The sequence below is a fragment of the Chironomus tepperi genome, unplaced genomic scaffold, assembly GCF_022539635.2.
Source record: "Chironomus tepperi strain 1889 unplaced genomic scaffold, CSIRO-AGI_Ctep_v1 contig_87, whole genome shotgun sequence".
NCBI classification, from domain to species: domain Eukaryota; kingdom Metazoa; phylum Arthropoda; class Insecta; order Diptera; family Chironomidae; genus Chironomus; species Chironomus tepperi.
The window spans coordinates 40466-56784 of NW_027226209.1; the positions used below are offsets into that span (position 1 = coordinate 40466).

Sequence of the window (16319 nt, forward strand, 5' to 3'; positions counted from 1 at the left end):
TTTTTAAATTCATCTTAAACTTAAATTTCCACTTATGTAGTTTTTGTCTATTGTATCTTTGTTTATTTTGGTACGGCTTTATGGTTTCGGTATATCTGTTCATGTTTTTTACTTAATAATTGGCAGGCATATTGCAAGTTTTTTCTTAGTTTTGATTGAGTTGAAGGCTTTAAAATTAAGATTTTTACCATTTTAAATAAAACTTTATTTTTTTGAGTAACAAAGATTTAGTTAACAAGTTACTGTATGTACAGAACAGAGGGTCAGAGTTGGTTGATGGTGATTTTAGAGGTTTTGATTGTGTAAATTGAGATTAGGCAATGACAAAGTTTTGAAAATTTATTTTTGGAAAACTTAATTTAAATTGTTTAATCCAAAAAAAATTAAAACTCAAATTTTGTTAAAAATTCAATTTATAATAATTTAATTTTTTAAAATTTTTTAATAAATCTCAAATTAAAATCAAGACTAGTAAAATACGAAAGCCAGAGTTCAAAATTATCGTCAAAATTTTAATTTTTAGTTTTTAACTCAAAAATTGTAAAAATCTAAATTTTTTAAGAATTTTTCTTTTTGAAAAAATTGTTTCAAATTGATTGTAAGGAAGAACAATAAAGTTCACAATTTCAACCTTTTTTTACATCACCAACTCTGAAGTAAACAGAAGAAACTAAAAGAATTTTCCATCAATATGGCTCTTTTCATTTTCTCATCTCATTTTTTTTCGTTAAATTTTTTATTTTTTTGTAATTTTTTTTCTTAATTTTTTATTAAGTGTGTGTGTGTGTGATTTTTTTTTTCAAATATTCCTAAATATTTTTTTTCTTCATTTAAGTTCACCTAAACAACACTGAAAGCAATTTTTTATTAATATTTATAAATATTTTTTTTGCCAACATCTTTTTTTTGTGTGAATCTTATGATTTCAAATTTTCTTTTTATGCTTGTGATACCAATGAATAGAATTAATTTTTTTTACTGGATCAACACTATAAGATTTTCTAATTAATTTTTTTATAATTTTTTTTTGCGGGCCACAACATCAAATTATATATATTTTTAGTTCTCATAATTTTTTAATGAATTTTGTTTTTCTTCAAATTTCGAATAAATAATTTCTACAATTTTACATTAAATTTTTTCGTTCTTTTACAATTTTTTATATTTCGTAAATTTTTGTCTTAAATTTTGAATTTTTTTAATTAATTAATTTTGTTCATCATTTTTGAATGAATTTAAATTTAAATTTATTAAGTCTTACAACCCTCCAAGAGACAAAAGAGAAATGAAAATTATTTTTCATCTTTTTTTCACGATTTACAGTTTTTTTTCTTCGCATTTTTTAAAGATTTTAAATTTAAATTTAAGTAGGGAAATGATTTTTTTGTTTAGATTTTTTTATTGGAAAAATTGACCACATTGAAAAATTTAAACAGGCTGTTTTATGAGAGAAATGTGTGGGAAAAGTCAATATGCATTTTTTAAGTATCAATTGTGCAGTTTTTTATTTTTTGGGAATTAAATTAGATTTCCATGAAATTTTAAGGTTATCTTAAAAAGCAGAGCTTGAAGTCGACTCGGCTTTTGTATTGAAAATTCGATTTAAATCGAATCAAATCCATATAAAATTCAAGTCGATTTCGAGTTCTGATCAAAAATCTCAATAATTATCCAGAGTTAAATCAAATTTTAAAAATTGTAAAAATTAGATTTTTTATTATTTTTAACAAATTGTCTAACTCTTGAAAATTATTGAAATTTGGAAATAAGAAATTTCTTAACAAATATTTTTAATAATCTATCAAAATCATTGCTTATTTCAGGACAAAAAAGGAATTGTGGACCTAAAATCGCAAAAAGAAGAAAATTTCTATTTTTAATTTAAAATTTCGATTCAGGAACAATTAAGTATTTGAGAATGTAAGAATTTTGATTTAAATATATGTCAAAAATAGTTAAATTTTTATAGAATAAGGAATTATCGATCGAATTTCATTTAATTAGATGAAAACAAATATTTTTTTTTTTGATTAAAAATTTCTTAAATTTCTTACTTATCATAATTTTTAATAAAAAGTCGTTTCTAGCATATCACACGTTTGATTTTCATCATTAATGGTAATCTTTAGAAATTTTTTATTTTTCTCACATTTCGAAGTTTATTTACAAATTCATCATAAATAAAAAGTTTTTATCATTTTTTTCACTTAATTCTTATTTTCATCACGTGTATAAATAATAAAATATTTGAAAGACATGTAGACATCTATATTTTATTTAGTTTAAAAAGGTATAAGGACTCGATTCATTCACTCAACGCATTTCATTTCATATCATCAATAATAGTTCATTCGATTTCGTTTTTTAATTTTTCCATTTTGTAAAAAAACTGGACGATTTACACAAGTTTTCACGTTTGATTTGAAAAAATAAGCACATCGTGAGTTTAATTAATGTTTTTTTTATTATTTATTAATAGTATTACTATTATTATTACTTTTTTGATATTTAACTTCATTTTTTTATACAAAACATCCAAAAAACATTGATTTAGTGTATTAAACTTTTTTTTTAAATGTTCTTCTTATTGCCTATAGAAAAAAATCTCTTTCGTTTAAACTTCCATTTCCATTCATTCTATATCCTAATTTTTACTTTTTGTTTTGTTCTGCGTTACAATTTTGGAGGATGTAATTTGAAGATTTTTGATCTTTAAGACTTTAAATTCAGTGTTTTGACTAAGGTATGTATGTTTCAATCGACCAACGGACCTTTCTATATCAATTTATATAGAATAAATATATTCTAAAGCTTGAACTCAACTCTAATTTTGAATAAGTGAGCTGCATTTTTGTCAAAAAATTGTATGAAGAAAATTATAAAGAAAATATAAAATCGAATTTGCAATCTTCAGATTTAACCTAATTCCTAATATCTCTCAAATCAAAATTCCTCAAATTTACATTCTCCAAAATTGTACTCCATTTTCAACTTTATACTCGTCCTTGCTCTAAATTTGTACAACATGTTTCCATTTTTCATTTAATATTTTTTATTTCTTAATTTCATTTAAAAATTTTGTTTCATTCTTTATCTCCACTTTTATGCCACAAAAATAATTTTTTCTTTCTCTCACATCTCAAATTTGTAATTTCTGTTAATTTTGATTTTGATTTTTTTGAAAGATGATCAAAGTGATTTCAAGTTATCAAATTGATCATTATCTTTCGTAAATATTCATGTAAAATATGAATATTTTCGAATGAAACAGGTTGTGATTAATTGACGATAAATCTGATGAAAAAGCTGACATTTTATGGCAAGCCATGGTAAGTTACACAAGTGTCAAGTTCATACCTAGATTTATGTTCGAATAACTGCAACCTGTTTAACTCGAGAGAAATAAAGCTTCATGTCACCATAAAATGAAATTTTTCTAAACACTGGAAATAAGTTAGAAATACATGAATAGCACAAGTCAATTAATAGATCCAAAAATTGGACCCAGGTCGACATGGTCCTGACATAGTACCGAATTAAAACCAAATCAGAGTCAGAGTCACACCAGCCGAAGATCGAATTTTTGATCAATTATTTGATTTGTGCTATTCGAGATATTACAAAATTATAAATTTTTACATGAACATTGAAAAATATCGCTAAAAATTTGAATTTTCAAAATATTTCCAAGTCTTGAAATTTATAATATCAGTAGTTTTCATCTTGCTTTATACAAATTCATTTTATGTTGACATACAGCTTCTTTTGTTAAATTGTATATCCAATTGTTCACTCCTAACCCATTTATTCAATTTCGTAGCTTTCCGAAATAATAATATGTCGTAAAAATTGATTAAAGAAAGATTTCTATGCCGAAAAAATTAAAAAAGAAATAAAAATCCGTTTGTAAAAAACATTATTTAAGTTATTTTATGTCCTATTGAGTTATTGAGTTTTGTTGCGATGGAAATTTTGGGTTTGAGAGCCAAAGCATGACTGATGATGCCAAATACGAAGTTTGAATTGATCTTAAAATTGTCCAAAAATTCAGAATTTTTGGCAATCAATCCATGATTTCTCTCATTCTAACCTCAATGTTTCGGTATCTGTACCCAAAATTTCCACTGCAACATTTTTTGTTCATTTTCTTATGTCTTCATTATTGTTACTTATTGTGTGGTTTATTTTTTTCTTATAAGAGTCAATGGTTTCCTAACTAAATCCAGTTCTATGGAATTTTTAATATTGTTTTGCAGTATTTTTTTTATTGACTGTTTTGTTCTATTACATTTTTTTTCATCGTTTTATTATTGAGGTACATTGATTTTGGCACAGTTTAAAATACTTTTAATTATTATGTTAACAACAAAAAAAGTTTTGATTTAAATTTCAGTGGGGTTGGAATGGGAATTTTGAGGGGTTTCTGGTGTTAAATTGTTTAAATACTAGATTTGCATTTCTTAAGCACAAAAACACCAATTTGATTAGAAATTTTTAAATTTTGATATTTTTGTAGAATTCGACCAAGAATTGCAGACCTGGATTTCGTGTCTTTTAGATGCACAGGTTTGAAGGGATCGACTGCACTTTAAAGCTTCTCAAAGGTTTAAGATCTGCATTTTTGCCTGCAATTCTGAACAAACCCCAAAATTTCTGGCATTTTTGAAAACATTTGTCACTTAAAAATCACCCCCAAAACTCTCAAACCAACCCCACATTTTATAAAAGGATATAAAAATATTTCATCTGAGTTTAAAATAAAACAAAAATCAATAAAGAACAAACAAAAACAGTTTTTAAACTATTAGTTATGTCGGTAACAAAAATAGATAAGTAAACAACTTGTATCAATCACTACAAATCTCTTCATATCAAACTAAAATTCATCTCTAATTGATTGAGAACAATTTCTTTCTTTTAATAATTAATTATCGTAATTTATGTGTGTTTTCATCATTAAATCTTATCATTAATCACAGACTCTTCCGATGAAGAAAAATTATTTTTTTTACTGATTTTTTTCCCTATTCCTATTTTTTTTATATTCAATAAAAAGAAACTCTCATTTTCATGCTGAATTCATTCATTTCACACTTTTTTTAATACAAAAATTCCATTGCACTCTTAACACCTTTTTGTTCAGCTCAAATTGTTTTTTATTGTTGAATTTTTATTTTGCTTTTTAAAGTCAATAAAATAATGTTTTTTTTTTAGAAAAAAATTACCGGTCCAATTTTTATCCCACTTTTTGGGAGGAATACATCCTTACACATTCATACAATTCGTACAAAAATTCTCATTTATTTTTGTGAATTGAGTTCAGTTTTAATGGATTTATGAAGATATTAAAGATCGATGGCAAGAAATTTTTCTTTTAACTTATTAGGTTTTTTAAAAAAATACTAGAATCAAAAGACCAAAGTTCAGACACTATCGTCAAATCGTAAAAATCAAGATTTCTACGATTTTTATGAAAGCCTCTGACATTTCTTCTTCTATACCTAAATTGGTCTCTTGTTAGAACTACTGATTGGCAGAACTCGAAGTTGACTTGAATTCTATTTGAAATTAAATCGTCTCAAGTTGACTTTTCTCTACAAAATTCTAGTCGGCATAGATCTATGCTTATTGGTATATTAGTAATCATTCTGGCAGTCGACTATGTAACTTTTTCCAGAAAAAATATTGTTCTGTCAGAAACATTAAATCAGAGATGTGAGTCGACTCGAAATTTTCATGGATTAGAGTCGACTTTCCAATACAAAGTCCTAGTAAACTTATAACTAGTTCTTCAATCGACTAATGACATATTTTACGGAATTTTCCGGACTAGGGTCAAATGAGACTGAAAACATCGCTTTTTATCATGTCTTTTTTCTCAACTATAAAGTGTAGGGTTATTTTGAAAAATTTGTGAAACAAACGTTTTAATCTAGCACGATTAATTGTCATCATTGCTACCCCATTCACCAATCCACAAACACTGAACATCATTCACCTAACTTCTACCTCACTCATCATATTCATCATCACAATTTCTTCACACATTATCACTTCAACATGACCACATTCATATTAATTTTTTCTCTTAAATTTTTCTTATTTTCATTTTAATATTGCATTTAATTTCATCATTTTTTTTTTGTTCTTCACTAATTTTAACTGAAATGACTAATAAAAAAATGTAAACATATATTTTCTCTTATTTTTCTGTCCTTAATATTTTTTTTGTTGAGGTAACACTTTGCGTTTCATTTTAATTGTTTTATTTCATTTTGTGTATGAATGTTTTATGTTTTGCTGCTTTTCAATCTCAAATTTTCGTCTCAAAGCATTTGCCTAATACAAAACTTTATTAAAATGAGACTTAAATTTTTTTAATGTCTTTCGATTCGTTGGTAACGTTTTTTTTTATTCTTCATACTTATGAACTTCCACGTGGAAATATTTATTTTTTGTGATTTTGAGAGGAAAACACATATAATATAATTAAAAATATTTTTTTTTGTTCTTACATGAGCAGCTTATTATTTCCTTTAAAAAGACTTTTCATTGCACTAAAATAATAAATAAAATTTTTTATTTTTCTTTCATTTTTTTTTCTCTTCCTTTTCAATTACTTTTTAAAGTTACTAATTTCGTTGATAAAATTGTTCTGTATATATAGCTAAAAATTATTTATCAGCAATTTATTCAATTTGTGAATCTCTATAAAGTGACTGTCATCATTACATATATTGCTTGTTATGGTCATCCGTTGAGCCTTTGCGGAGGAAATGGCGTCTCCGCCTTCCTATATCTCAGCGTTGCTGTTGTGTTTGAGTATTATGAACGTGAGTTGTTAAATGTTTTGATAAATAGTCGGCACGAGCGAAACATTTGCCACAACTTTCGCAGTGGTATGGTCTGGAAATGTTTAAATGGACAAAACAGTCATCATTAGTTTGCTCACAAAATTGAGCATGTTCAATTATTTTGAAAGAGTATACAGATAAACACAGTCATTTATATGAATACGGTTATTGTTTGTCAGTAATAAGGTCTCAAGTTAAAGGTTAAATTTTAGTAAAAAAATTTCGATCCCGAGCAGCACAACAAAGTCATTGGTGCTCCTTTTTGTCTCCAAGGTCCATACCAACTTGACTATCTGCTGAAGCCTGATTTTATCAAATTTGGTATGAGACCACTTTCAAGCTTGTCTGAGTCATGTTCAAGGTAGTATGCCTTCCGGGTACCTGAATGCTACAAACCGCTATGTCGCCCTCTTAACAATAAGAATTGAGGATCTCAAAATAATCCCGCGATGACCATTTGCACGACTACATTATGCTGCTCAGGTCAGTGTTTCACTTCATTAAATCTATTCCCCGCAGTATATCCCAATTTACAAAATTAAATATGCTTCTACTTACCGTTCGCCCGTATGTATTCTCAAATGTCGAGTCAAATCACTCTTGCCACCAAATGCACGGCCACAGAACAGGCAAACAAAAGGACGTTCACCTAGAAATGACATTTAAATCATTAAAATCAGATTAGATACTTAAAATTCCTATCCAAAACCTAAGCTGATAAATATCAAAATCTATGCAGATCTTACCAGTATGCTTTCGTACATGAAGCTTTAAATTTTCTTTTGAACGCACACATTTGCCACAGAATGGACATGCAAAACGTTTATCACGTTTATCAGCATCAACCCGTAAAAAGTTCAATATCGAAGCTTCCTGAGAATTCAAACCCATCAAATTTTGATTGGTCAGTGTCAATGACTTTAATGATCCACTTGAGCCTTGCATTGAAAATGAATTTTGTAATGATGCCATCGTAAAATTAATAGCTGATGATGATTCAGCTTCAAGTTGAGTATTTGCCGTGTCATTCATCTCATCTAAAATTTTGTCCGAACTGGTAATATTGCCATTAGTTTCTTGTTTATCACATTCAGTTATTGCACTACTAATCGACGACTTATCTTTAATATCACCACCAGAATTATTATTATCTGCTGAAATACTTAAATTGGGATCATTCATTTGTTTTGTATTGATAAGATTAGTTGAAGAAAAGTTCATATTGCTATTTGTATTGCTAATGGAATCTATTGTATCATCTTGATCCTGATCATCTAACAACATTTGTTCATCTTCAAGACTTATAACGCCTTTTGGAATGCCACTTTCATCATTTGTACTTGATACCATTAATTCACCTGAATTCTCATTCATTTCTTTCTTGCCATGAAGACGCTCTAATGCATGATTTAAGCGATGCTTTTTGAATGATTTTAAGTAGCGGAATTGCATACCACACACATCACATGTGAATAATCTGGAATTTTTAAAATTTCTATTTTAATTTGATTTTTTACTTTTTTAATGTTAAAATGGTCATACTTGTCAGCTGGAACTCGTGCACGATTCGGATTTCCTGGATGGTCTTGTGAGTTCATCAACAATGTTGATTGTAAGCAGCAATTATAACTGAAATGAATGATTTATAGAATTTAATGAATTTAAAAGTTTTCAATTTATAGGAAATTATTATTGCCAGGACTATATTCAAGTTAGTGTCAGGATAACCTGTTCCTGCTATTTTGACAGAAACAATCCCAAATAATAGCTCTGCAGAGATTTTTGACCCGAAAATCCAAAAATAGACTTCTTCAAAATGTTAAGCCATTCATATCCCTGAGAGGAACATTTAGAATGGTATATGGATTTATGTGCCTAGACATATGAGCCCAGACCTAAGAGTAGCATTTGTATTTGAATTTAACCCAAACTATAGCTTGCCCTTCCCATATCATCCCAAAAACCCCAAAAATTCATCAAAATCTCACCGATAATTTTGACCGCAATGTTCACACTTGTTCTGCTTCTCAGAGCACGACAACTGACTATGTTGCAATGCTGTATGCTGCTCGAGAAGCCAAAGTGATGGAAAATTAGCCATACATATATGACATTTTAATTCATCGGGATCAATAAGCATCGCTGATACAGCAGCTGGCGAAATTGTTGTTGATGTTGTCGATGACTTTTCCGACAACAATTCCGATTCAGGACGGGCTTTAATTTTCGGTGTTGAACATCCATCATCTTTTGTAAGATCAATTTCAGTTGATGAGGAGGGAGTTTGACGTTTGGATGGTATCATTTCTGATTCATGGACGATATCTTTATTAAATTTTGTATCATGTGAATTTGGAATTTTAAATAATTCAATTGATGGCTTCATATCATTGAAAAATGGATGTGATGATGAGTTTGAAGATGATGATGTTGAAGATGTTGATGTTGATGGTGATGGTATGCCGAGTAATGAACGATATTTTAATAATTCCTCAGCCAATAATGATTGTTGATGCAAGATGTGAAGTATGCGACTTGGATCAATTGATGGTGAATTGCGATTCTCATTTGCTGCTGCATTCATATCAAAAAGATTCATGCCAAGTGAAAATGGTGAAAATGGAAAGTGAAAAGGCATCATTGAAGGAACCATTGATGGTGATGTTGCCGTTGAACTCATTTGTGGTGTTGATGATGATTTCAGGCGATGAAGACCGCTCATGATAGAAGATGATGGCTTTGGTGCCATAAAGCGTTGATATCTGTCACGCTGAAAAATTCAAAATTTTAAAAATCCGTTAATTTTTTTGAACAAAAGTAAATTTAAAAATTTCACTTTAATTTGATTTAAATTTAACTTATTGATTAGAAAAACATCAAAAAAAAACATTTAACATCCATGCAGATTAAAAACTCAAGTCACACGTAAATTTTTTTACAGCATTTTTCATTTTATTTCATCAAAATTGTGATTTTTTTTTTCAAATTTTTCTTTCATCATTTTTTACTTTTAAATTATCATCAGTAATAAATGATAATTTTTCGAATTGTAATTGATTTACAACTATGATATGCATTTTTTATTAATTTTTTTTTTTTCTTAACTTTCTTCATTTGTTGTGTGTCCGTGTGGTAGTTTAAAATGATCGTTTTTTGATTTTAAAATTATTAGAAAATTAAACATAAAATGTGTTATTCTAATGAACTTGTAGAAATTAAAGTTTGGTACTCAATTTTTATTAAGATTCTCAATATATTGTAATAATTGAAATTTAATCAACTGTGAGGACCTGAAAGGTTTTTGAGAAAATCCGACATTAGAAGCTGGTTTCTCAATATACATCCATTCCTTGATCTACCTCTAAACCTATCGTGCACGTTCCCTCATACCCTGAAGTATAGGGTACGAGGAAACGTGCACGATTCCTTAGGATATGCACAAAATGTAGGAAAAGGAGTAGTTGTATATCAAGAAACCGGTCCGTTTGACTATGACGCTAAGCCTGATTTTATGAAATTCGAGCCTAGATCATAGTTTAGACGATCTGTTTGGTCGAACTGCAGGATGAAAATAATATGGATGACTCCAAAGTTTATCAATAAATCTGATATATTAGAGAAATTAGTAGAGTTCTGCGTCTCTTTATTAGAAAATACATCGAGCATTCCGAAGATTTGACAAGGCATTCTTATGGCATGTCTATAACGTAACGATTAAGAGAACTAAATTGTGCTGCTCGGTCTTTCGATTTCAAAATTTATTAACACTCACTGAATTCGTCAAAAAACTTTATTTTTTTTTTGAAAACACATCAATTTTTTTAAATTTTCAAATTAAGAAAACTTTCGAAAATTTTCAAAACCATGTCATGATTAAGAAAGTTTCGTTTCTTCTTCAAGTATAGAAATCTTTAGTTCACAAAACGTTCGGGAAAAGTTCAAAATTTCAATTATCAACCAAAATAGTTCATTAGAATTTAGATAAATTAAATTAAATATTTACACTAATAACATGAATTCGATTTACTTAAAAATGTAGGGTTAGATGTGTACTTGACAGCTAACTTAAAAAAATTTGTCCGACTGTCATTTTTCTGCCCTTCATTTTTTGAAATTTTTGGAATTTATCATTTCGACTTTAAGTAATCAAAATGTCAATTAAGACTTGTTATAAATGAAAACTAAGGACATGGTGTGTACAGTGAGTTCTCTTAAATTTAACCAAGAATTAGAGAACTTTAGTCTTTTTGATTACTTAGAGCAGTACCAAACTAACATGATTTTAGTGCCTCATCAATGTTAAAAATTCTTATGCCAAATTATCAATACTTTAAGTCTCTAAAAGGCTTTCATTTTTACGATAAAAACGTATACAAAAATTAATTTTTTCGAGATAATACCAAAAAATGTCTAAAAAACTTTTAGTCATGTCCTTTGCGTGTATCGTGTTGTAAATTTTTTTGTGTGTGTTTTGATAAATATTTTTTTTTTACTTTTTTTGAATACGCAATAAAGAATTTTTTTATGTTTGAATAGTTTTTTTGTTCCTTTAAATCAAGCAATTTCTAAAAATTTTCATCATTTTTTATGTGAATTTAGCGTGAAATTTTTTTCCTTTAATAATTTTTTTTTGTCATAATATTTTTAACTTCATTTTTTGCAACGTGATGATTAGTGCACTCAAAAAATTTCATTACTTTTTTTCTTTTAAATAAATGATATTGTTTATGTTTTGTTTGAATTTTTTTGGTTTTTTGGGGAGAGAAAAGAAAGGATTAAGGGGGTTAGAATAGATTTTGGAGGGTTGTTGATGGATTTCTGATGATAATTGAATTTTGCTTATTGTTTTAATTATGTTTTTGAAATTTTTGCAATTTTTCTATATTTAAGATTTCAAGGTCAGACACTGTGGCAAAAATTGTAAATTTTCAGTTTTTCAAAAGTTTTTCCTATTTAAAACTAAGAAACCTGCAATTTTATTCATTTTTTTTCATCCAAAAAATGATTTTTTTTTTGTTTGCAGTTTTTAAGTTTTGAAGATTGAAAAAACATAAATTTTAAATTTTTTGGTGTTAAAAATTGCAGTTTTTTTGAAATTCTGAACTTAAAAATTTATTTAAAATTTAAAATTCTAAAATTTATTCAAACTTTGAATTAATAAATCGCAATTTTTAAGATTTTAAAGTTAAAAATTACAATTTTTTACAGTTTTTAAGATTTAAATTTGAAATCTAACTGTCAATTATGATTTTTGTAAAAGTCACTATTACAATTTTTACGACAGTGGCTGATCCAGGATTCAATCTATTAAAGATTCTGAAATTTATTGCAATTTTATTTTGACTTTTTAAATTCAATTTCTATTATTTTTTCTACAAATATTTAAGTTTTGACATTTATTTTATTTCCAGTAGAAAAATAATTTTTTTCTGGTATGCAACTATAAGTTAATTAAGCTCATCAATAAAACCATCAACAAACCCTCAAAAATTCAATTTTCAGGAAAATTCATGAAGAACAAAACTTAAAACTCAGACAAATGAGAAGAAAAATTCTTAATCATGCAAAAACTTTTATTTTTGCAAAATATCTATCACTATTTTTTATCATTATTCATTAGTATTATTATTGGTATTATCATATTTATCATAATTATCATTATTATTATTATATGTTTTTTTTTCTTCATATCATCATATAAATTGTTGGGAGAACAGGCACTACAGTGTAAATTATTTTATTTCTTCTTCTTCTTTTTCCTTTTCCTTCTTACTTTTAAACATTTTTTTTATCTCTTTAATTCACATTTTTATTTTTATTTTTTTGCTTATTTTGACATTCCAACATAAAAAGTTTTGAAATTTTAAAAATTTAAAGAATTTCTTTTTTTGATCTCATTTTTTTTATCTTCAAAATTAACTAAAGAGATTCTTTTTTTGTCTGTATCATGAGATGTGTGTCGAAATTAAAAACATTTACGAAATTTATGTCAAAAATCATTCACTTCCTTTTTTGATAATTTCTTTTACGTATTTTCACTGTGAAAATTCTCATTTCAATTTTTTACCTTTTAAAATAACAAAATTTTTAAATGAACCGTAGTGATTCTGCATATTTATTCTGTATTGTGTAAAAAAAACTTAAAAATTGTTTATGTTTTTCATCATTAAGTTATGGTCTAATTAGCAATTGGCACTCAAATAACTGCATTCATATTGAAAATGTTTGAGATAAATTATAAGAAAAAGTCTAAATTGAATCAGAATTTGATAGGATATTATTGATATTTGGTATACTTTAAATGATATTTTGAGCTGGTTTAAGCTTGTTATCTGGCTTGTAATCAAGGGCTAAACATACCCGAGCGATACAAATGAGTAAAACTCTGTCACGGAAACTTTTCAGTCTCCGCAAAATCTCTTTTATTACCACCAAATGTAAATTACCATCCAAAAATAGGCAACTTCTATTTGGTGTTGACAAAATAGATTAAGAATAGCCTTAAAGTTCTCTACCGGAGCCTTCTTCATTGGTGCTATTCGGAATCATCGTTAAAATGTTAATTTTTTAAGATTTTTCAACTTTTCTTAAATCAAAATTGCAAGGCTTAGAGATTTTTCACTTGAACTTGATAAAGATTCCGTCTCAATCTCGAGAATTCGTAAAGGTCAAGCCTTCGTTAATTTATAATTCTGTCAAGAGATTTTGATCATTTTCTGACCAACTCAGCCATTTTTGAGCTTTAAGCTTCTAAATTGAAATTCAAATTAATCAGAATATTTATGGCTAATTCAAAAAAGCTCCAAAAATAAAACAGCACGAATCGACTCGAATTTTCAATGATTTAGGAGACTCAAGTCGACTTAACTCCATACAAAATTCGAGTTTTTGTCTAAAGTATACCAAAAAAGTCATCAGTTTACAATTTACCATTCTGATAAAACCTATAAAATAATAATGAATTTCTAATTTTCCATCATGTCGAGATCAAAAAGGTCAATGTAAATCTAATAAAGAATCCAATTTCAATATGAATGTATGAATCTATGTAAATATCAACTTAAACAATCATCTTTTATATCATGTAAAAAAATTTTCTAACATAAATCACGTGAGTCACGGAGAATGAGTTTTGAGAGAAAAATGGGTATCCCAATTTAAGGACTATTGTAATATTCTATTGTTCCTTGTGTATACAAAAAAATTTCATCTATTATCTGCCTGTGAGAGTGTGTTCATGTATTTTGTTATAAAAAATTCTGTTAATCAGGTCTATTGAGAGCGACGTCATTGGCAAATATTTCCTAGAATTCAAGGAAATTCTTGCCATACTTTTAATATTTTTTTTAAATTGTTAATTCTGGTTGCACTGTGTAAAATTTCTATTTTTTTTTAACTGGGTCTATTGATTAATTGATATAATTTTTTCTTGTTATTTTGTTTTTATTTAAATATTTCAATTTTGTTGTGTTATGGAAGAATTTGAGATGCCCCTGAGCTGCTATTTCTTTATTCTTTTTTTTATTTATATTTTTATTTACTGTAGAGAAGTTGCAAGGAGAAATTAAACAACAAATAATTATTGGAAAGAAGTGAAATTAATGGAAATGAGGTTGGAGAAAATTTTAAATTATAATCAATCAGAATCGCTTAATTGAAATTCTTTTAAGAATTGATTTAAAATGTATAATTTGCATTTACAGCGCATTTTTCCTTATTTTCTGTGGGAATTTCTTTGTTGGAAAATTTTTGTAGTAAATTTTTTATTTTTATTATAGGATGATAGTATCAAAAGCCATAATTGAGCCATCAATGTGAGAAGTCAAAATCCTCTTTTTAAACAAAATTCTATCCTATCAAAAGGTTTTTCGTGGAAAAACTCCAATCCTACTTACCACTATCACCACTTTATCCCCTTAAATTGCCGAATTTCATTCAAAAATATTAAAAAATCAACTTTTAAAAATTTCTGGCTATGCCTCTTATTAGGGATTAAATTTCAGTTTCAACCCTCCCTACCTAACCTACATCTCTTGAAAAGAATAATTCAAGGATGTTAAAATAATCAAAAATTATCAAAATTCGTAAAATTGAGATTAATGAGTCCTACACCCTTGAATCCTTGATTATCTCAATGTTTTCAAAGACATGATTTTATTACATTTGATACGGGGTGTAGCACAGGTGGTAAAATGGAACATGATTTATCCACAAAATTAAATAGTTTAAAAATCAATTTGAAACATGATTCAAATTAACAAATATTAAATTTAAACTAAATATTTCCAAAAAACCATCAGATAAAAATGAAAAATGCGCTTTAGTCCCTAACTTCAAGAGATGCTTTTTTTTCTCTTCAAATGTACATTTTAATTGATCAAATTCATCTCAGTTAATTAATTAATTATCATTTTTTTCTGTTGATCAAATGATCAAAAATTAAGAAGTTCATACTCATTTACACACATGCCCAACAACCGCAGTCCTACAAATTTTTTCTTTTTATTTCATTATTTTTTTATTTTGTTTATATAATTGTGAATTAATTTTTTTTTTAATTTTTGTTTAAATATTTTTTTAAAAATTGTAAGAGGCACTCTAAGCGTGATATTGTGAATGAGTGCGGGAATTAATTTAATGAAAATTTTTAATTGACGCTCTCATTCACAATAAAGTGTTTTTTTTTTTTATTTACGGGTTTATTTCTTTCTTAAATTGTGATTCTGTTCATTCTTTTTGTATCTTTTGCCTTTTTGTGGAAATTTGGAGAATTTTTTTGGAATTTTAAAATCAAAATTTCAAAATTGATTTCAAAATTACAAAGAAATTCTCATAAAATCCACCCCAAGGATACCACGCACGGTTGGAATTTTTTAGTGAAATACTCCAAATATTATCGCAGTGTAATGACTGTAAGCAGCATGTGCTGAAATAGAACCAAAAAAAACTTTCTTTTTTCTTTCATGAAATGTTCTTTGTAATTTTTTTTGTTTTTTTTTATAATTCATCTAAAAATTCTATTAAGCTTGTTTTTTATCCTTTTGTCTCATTTCTGTATGTGTGTGAGTGTCTTTTATGTACAGTCAGTGAATTTTTCTTGAGCTTTGAAAAACCTTTTTCTTCCTTGCTATTACGCCGAACGGGTCATTGACCGTGAGAAATGAAAATTTACATATTTTTTGATAAAATTTTATTGCAGAAACTTTTTTCACTTTTTTTTTATTATTTTGTTTTGGTTTCAAATTGACATGAATATTGTAGCCTTTGTGTTAGTGATATGGTCTCTTTTTGTGTGTATTTGTGGAAATTTTCCTTGCTAAAATAATAGATAATTGTGAACATTTTTGTGTAGAACAAAATAGGAGGTGAAAGACAACATAAAATAAAATGAAATGAAAAGTGAAGGTTTGAGCAATTTTGGACGTGATTTAGGAACATATCGGAACTTGATCGATCCATAAACTG

The 16319-nt window shown here is 27.1% G+C and overlaps 1 protein-coding gene across 2 annotated transcripts in view; it reads right to left on the bottom strand.

Annotated features, from left to right (window-relative positions):
* Positions 1-2150: 2150 nt before the first annotated feature.
* mamo (maternal gene required for meiosis) overlaps positions 2151-16319 on the bottom strand; it is a 123867-nt gene continuing 109698 nt past the window's right edge. The window contains exons 9-13 of one of the 2 annotated variants that reach the window (XM_070635222.1): positions 8843-9624; positions 8397-8483; positions 7601-8349; positions 7413-7503; positions 2151-6906 (exon numbers count right to left, since the gene is read on the bottom strand). In XM_070635222.1, the coding sequence (XP_070491323.1) occupies positions 6801-6906; positions 7413-7503; positions 7601-8349; positions 8397-8483; positions 8843-9624 (1815 nt within the window). In that variant the 3' untranslated portion in view covers positions 2151-6800. The remainder of the gene's footprint in view (positions 6907-7412; positions 7504-7600; positions 8350-8396; positions 8484-8842; positions 9625-16319) is intronic. The other variant, XM_070635223.1, reaches the window with a different exon arrangement.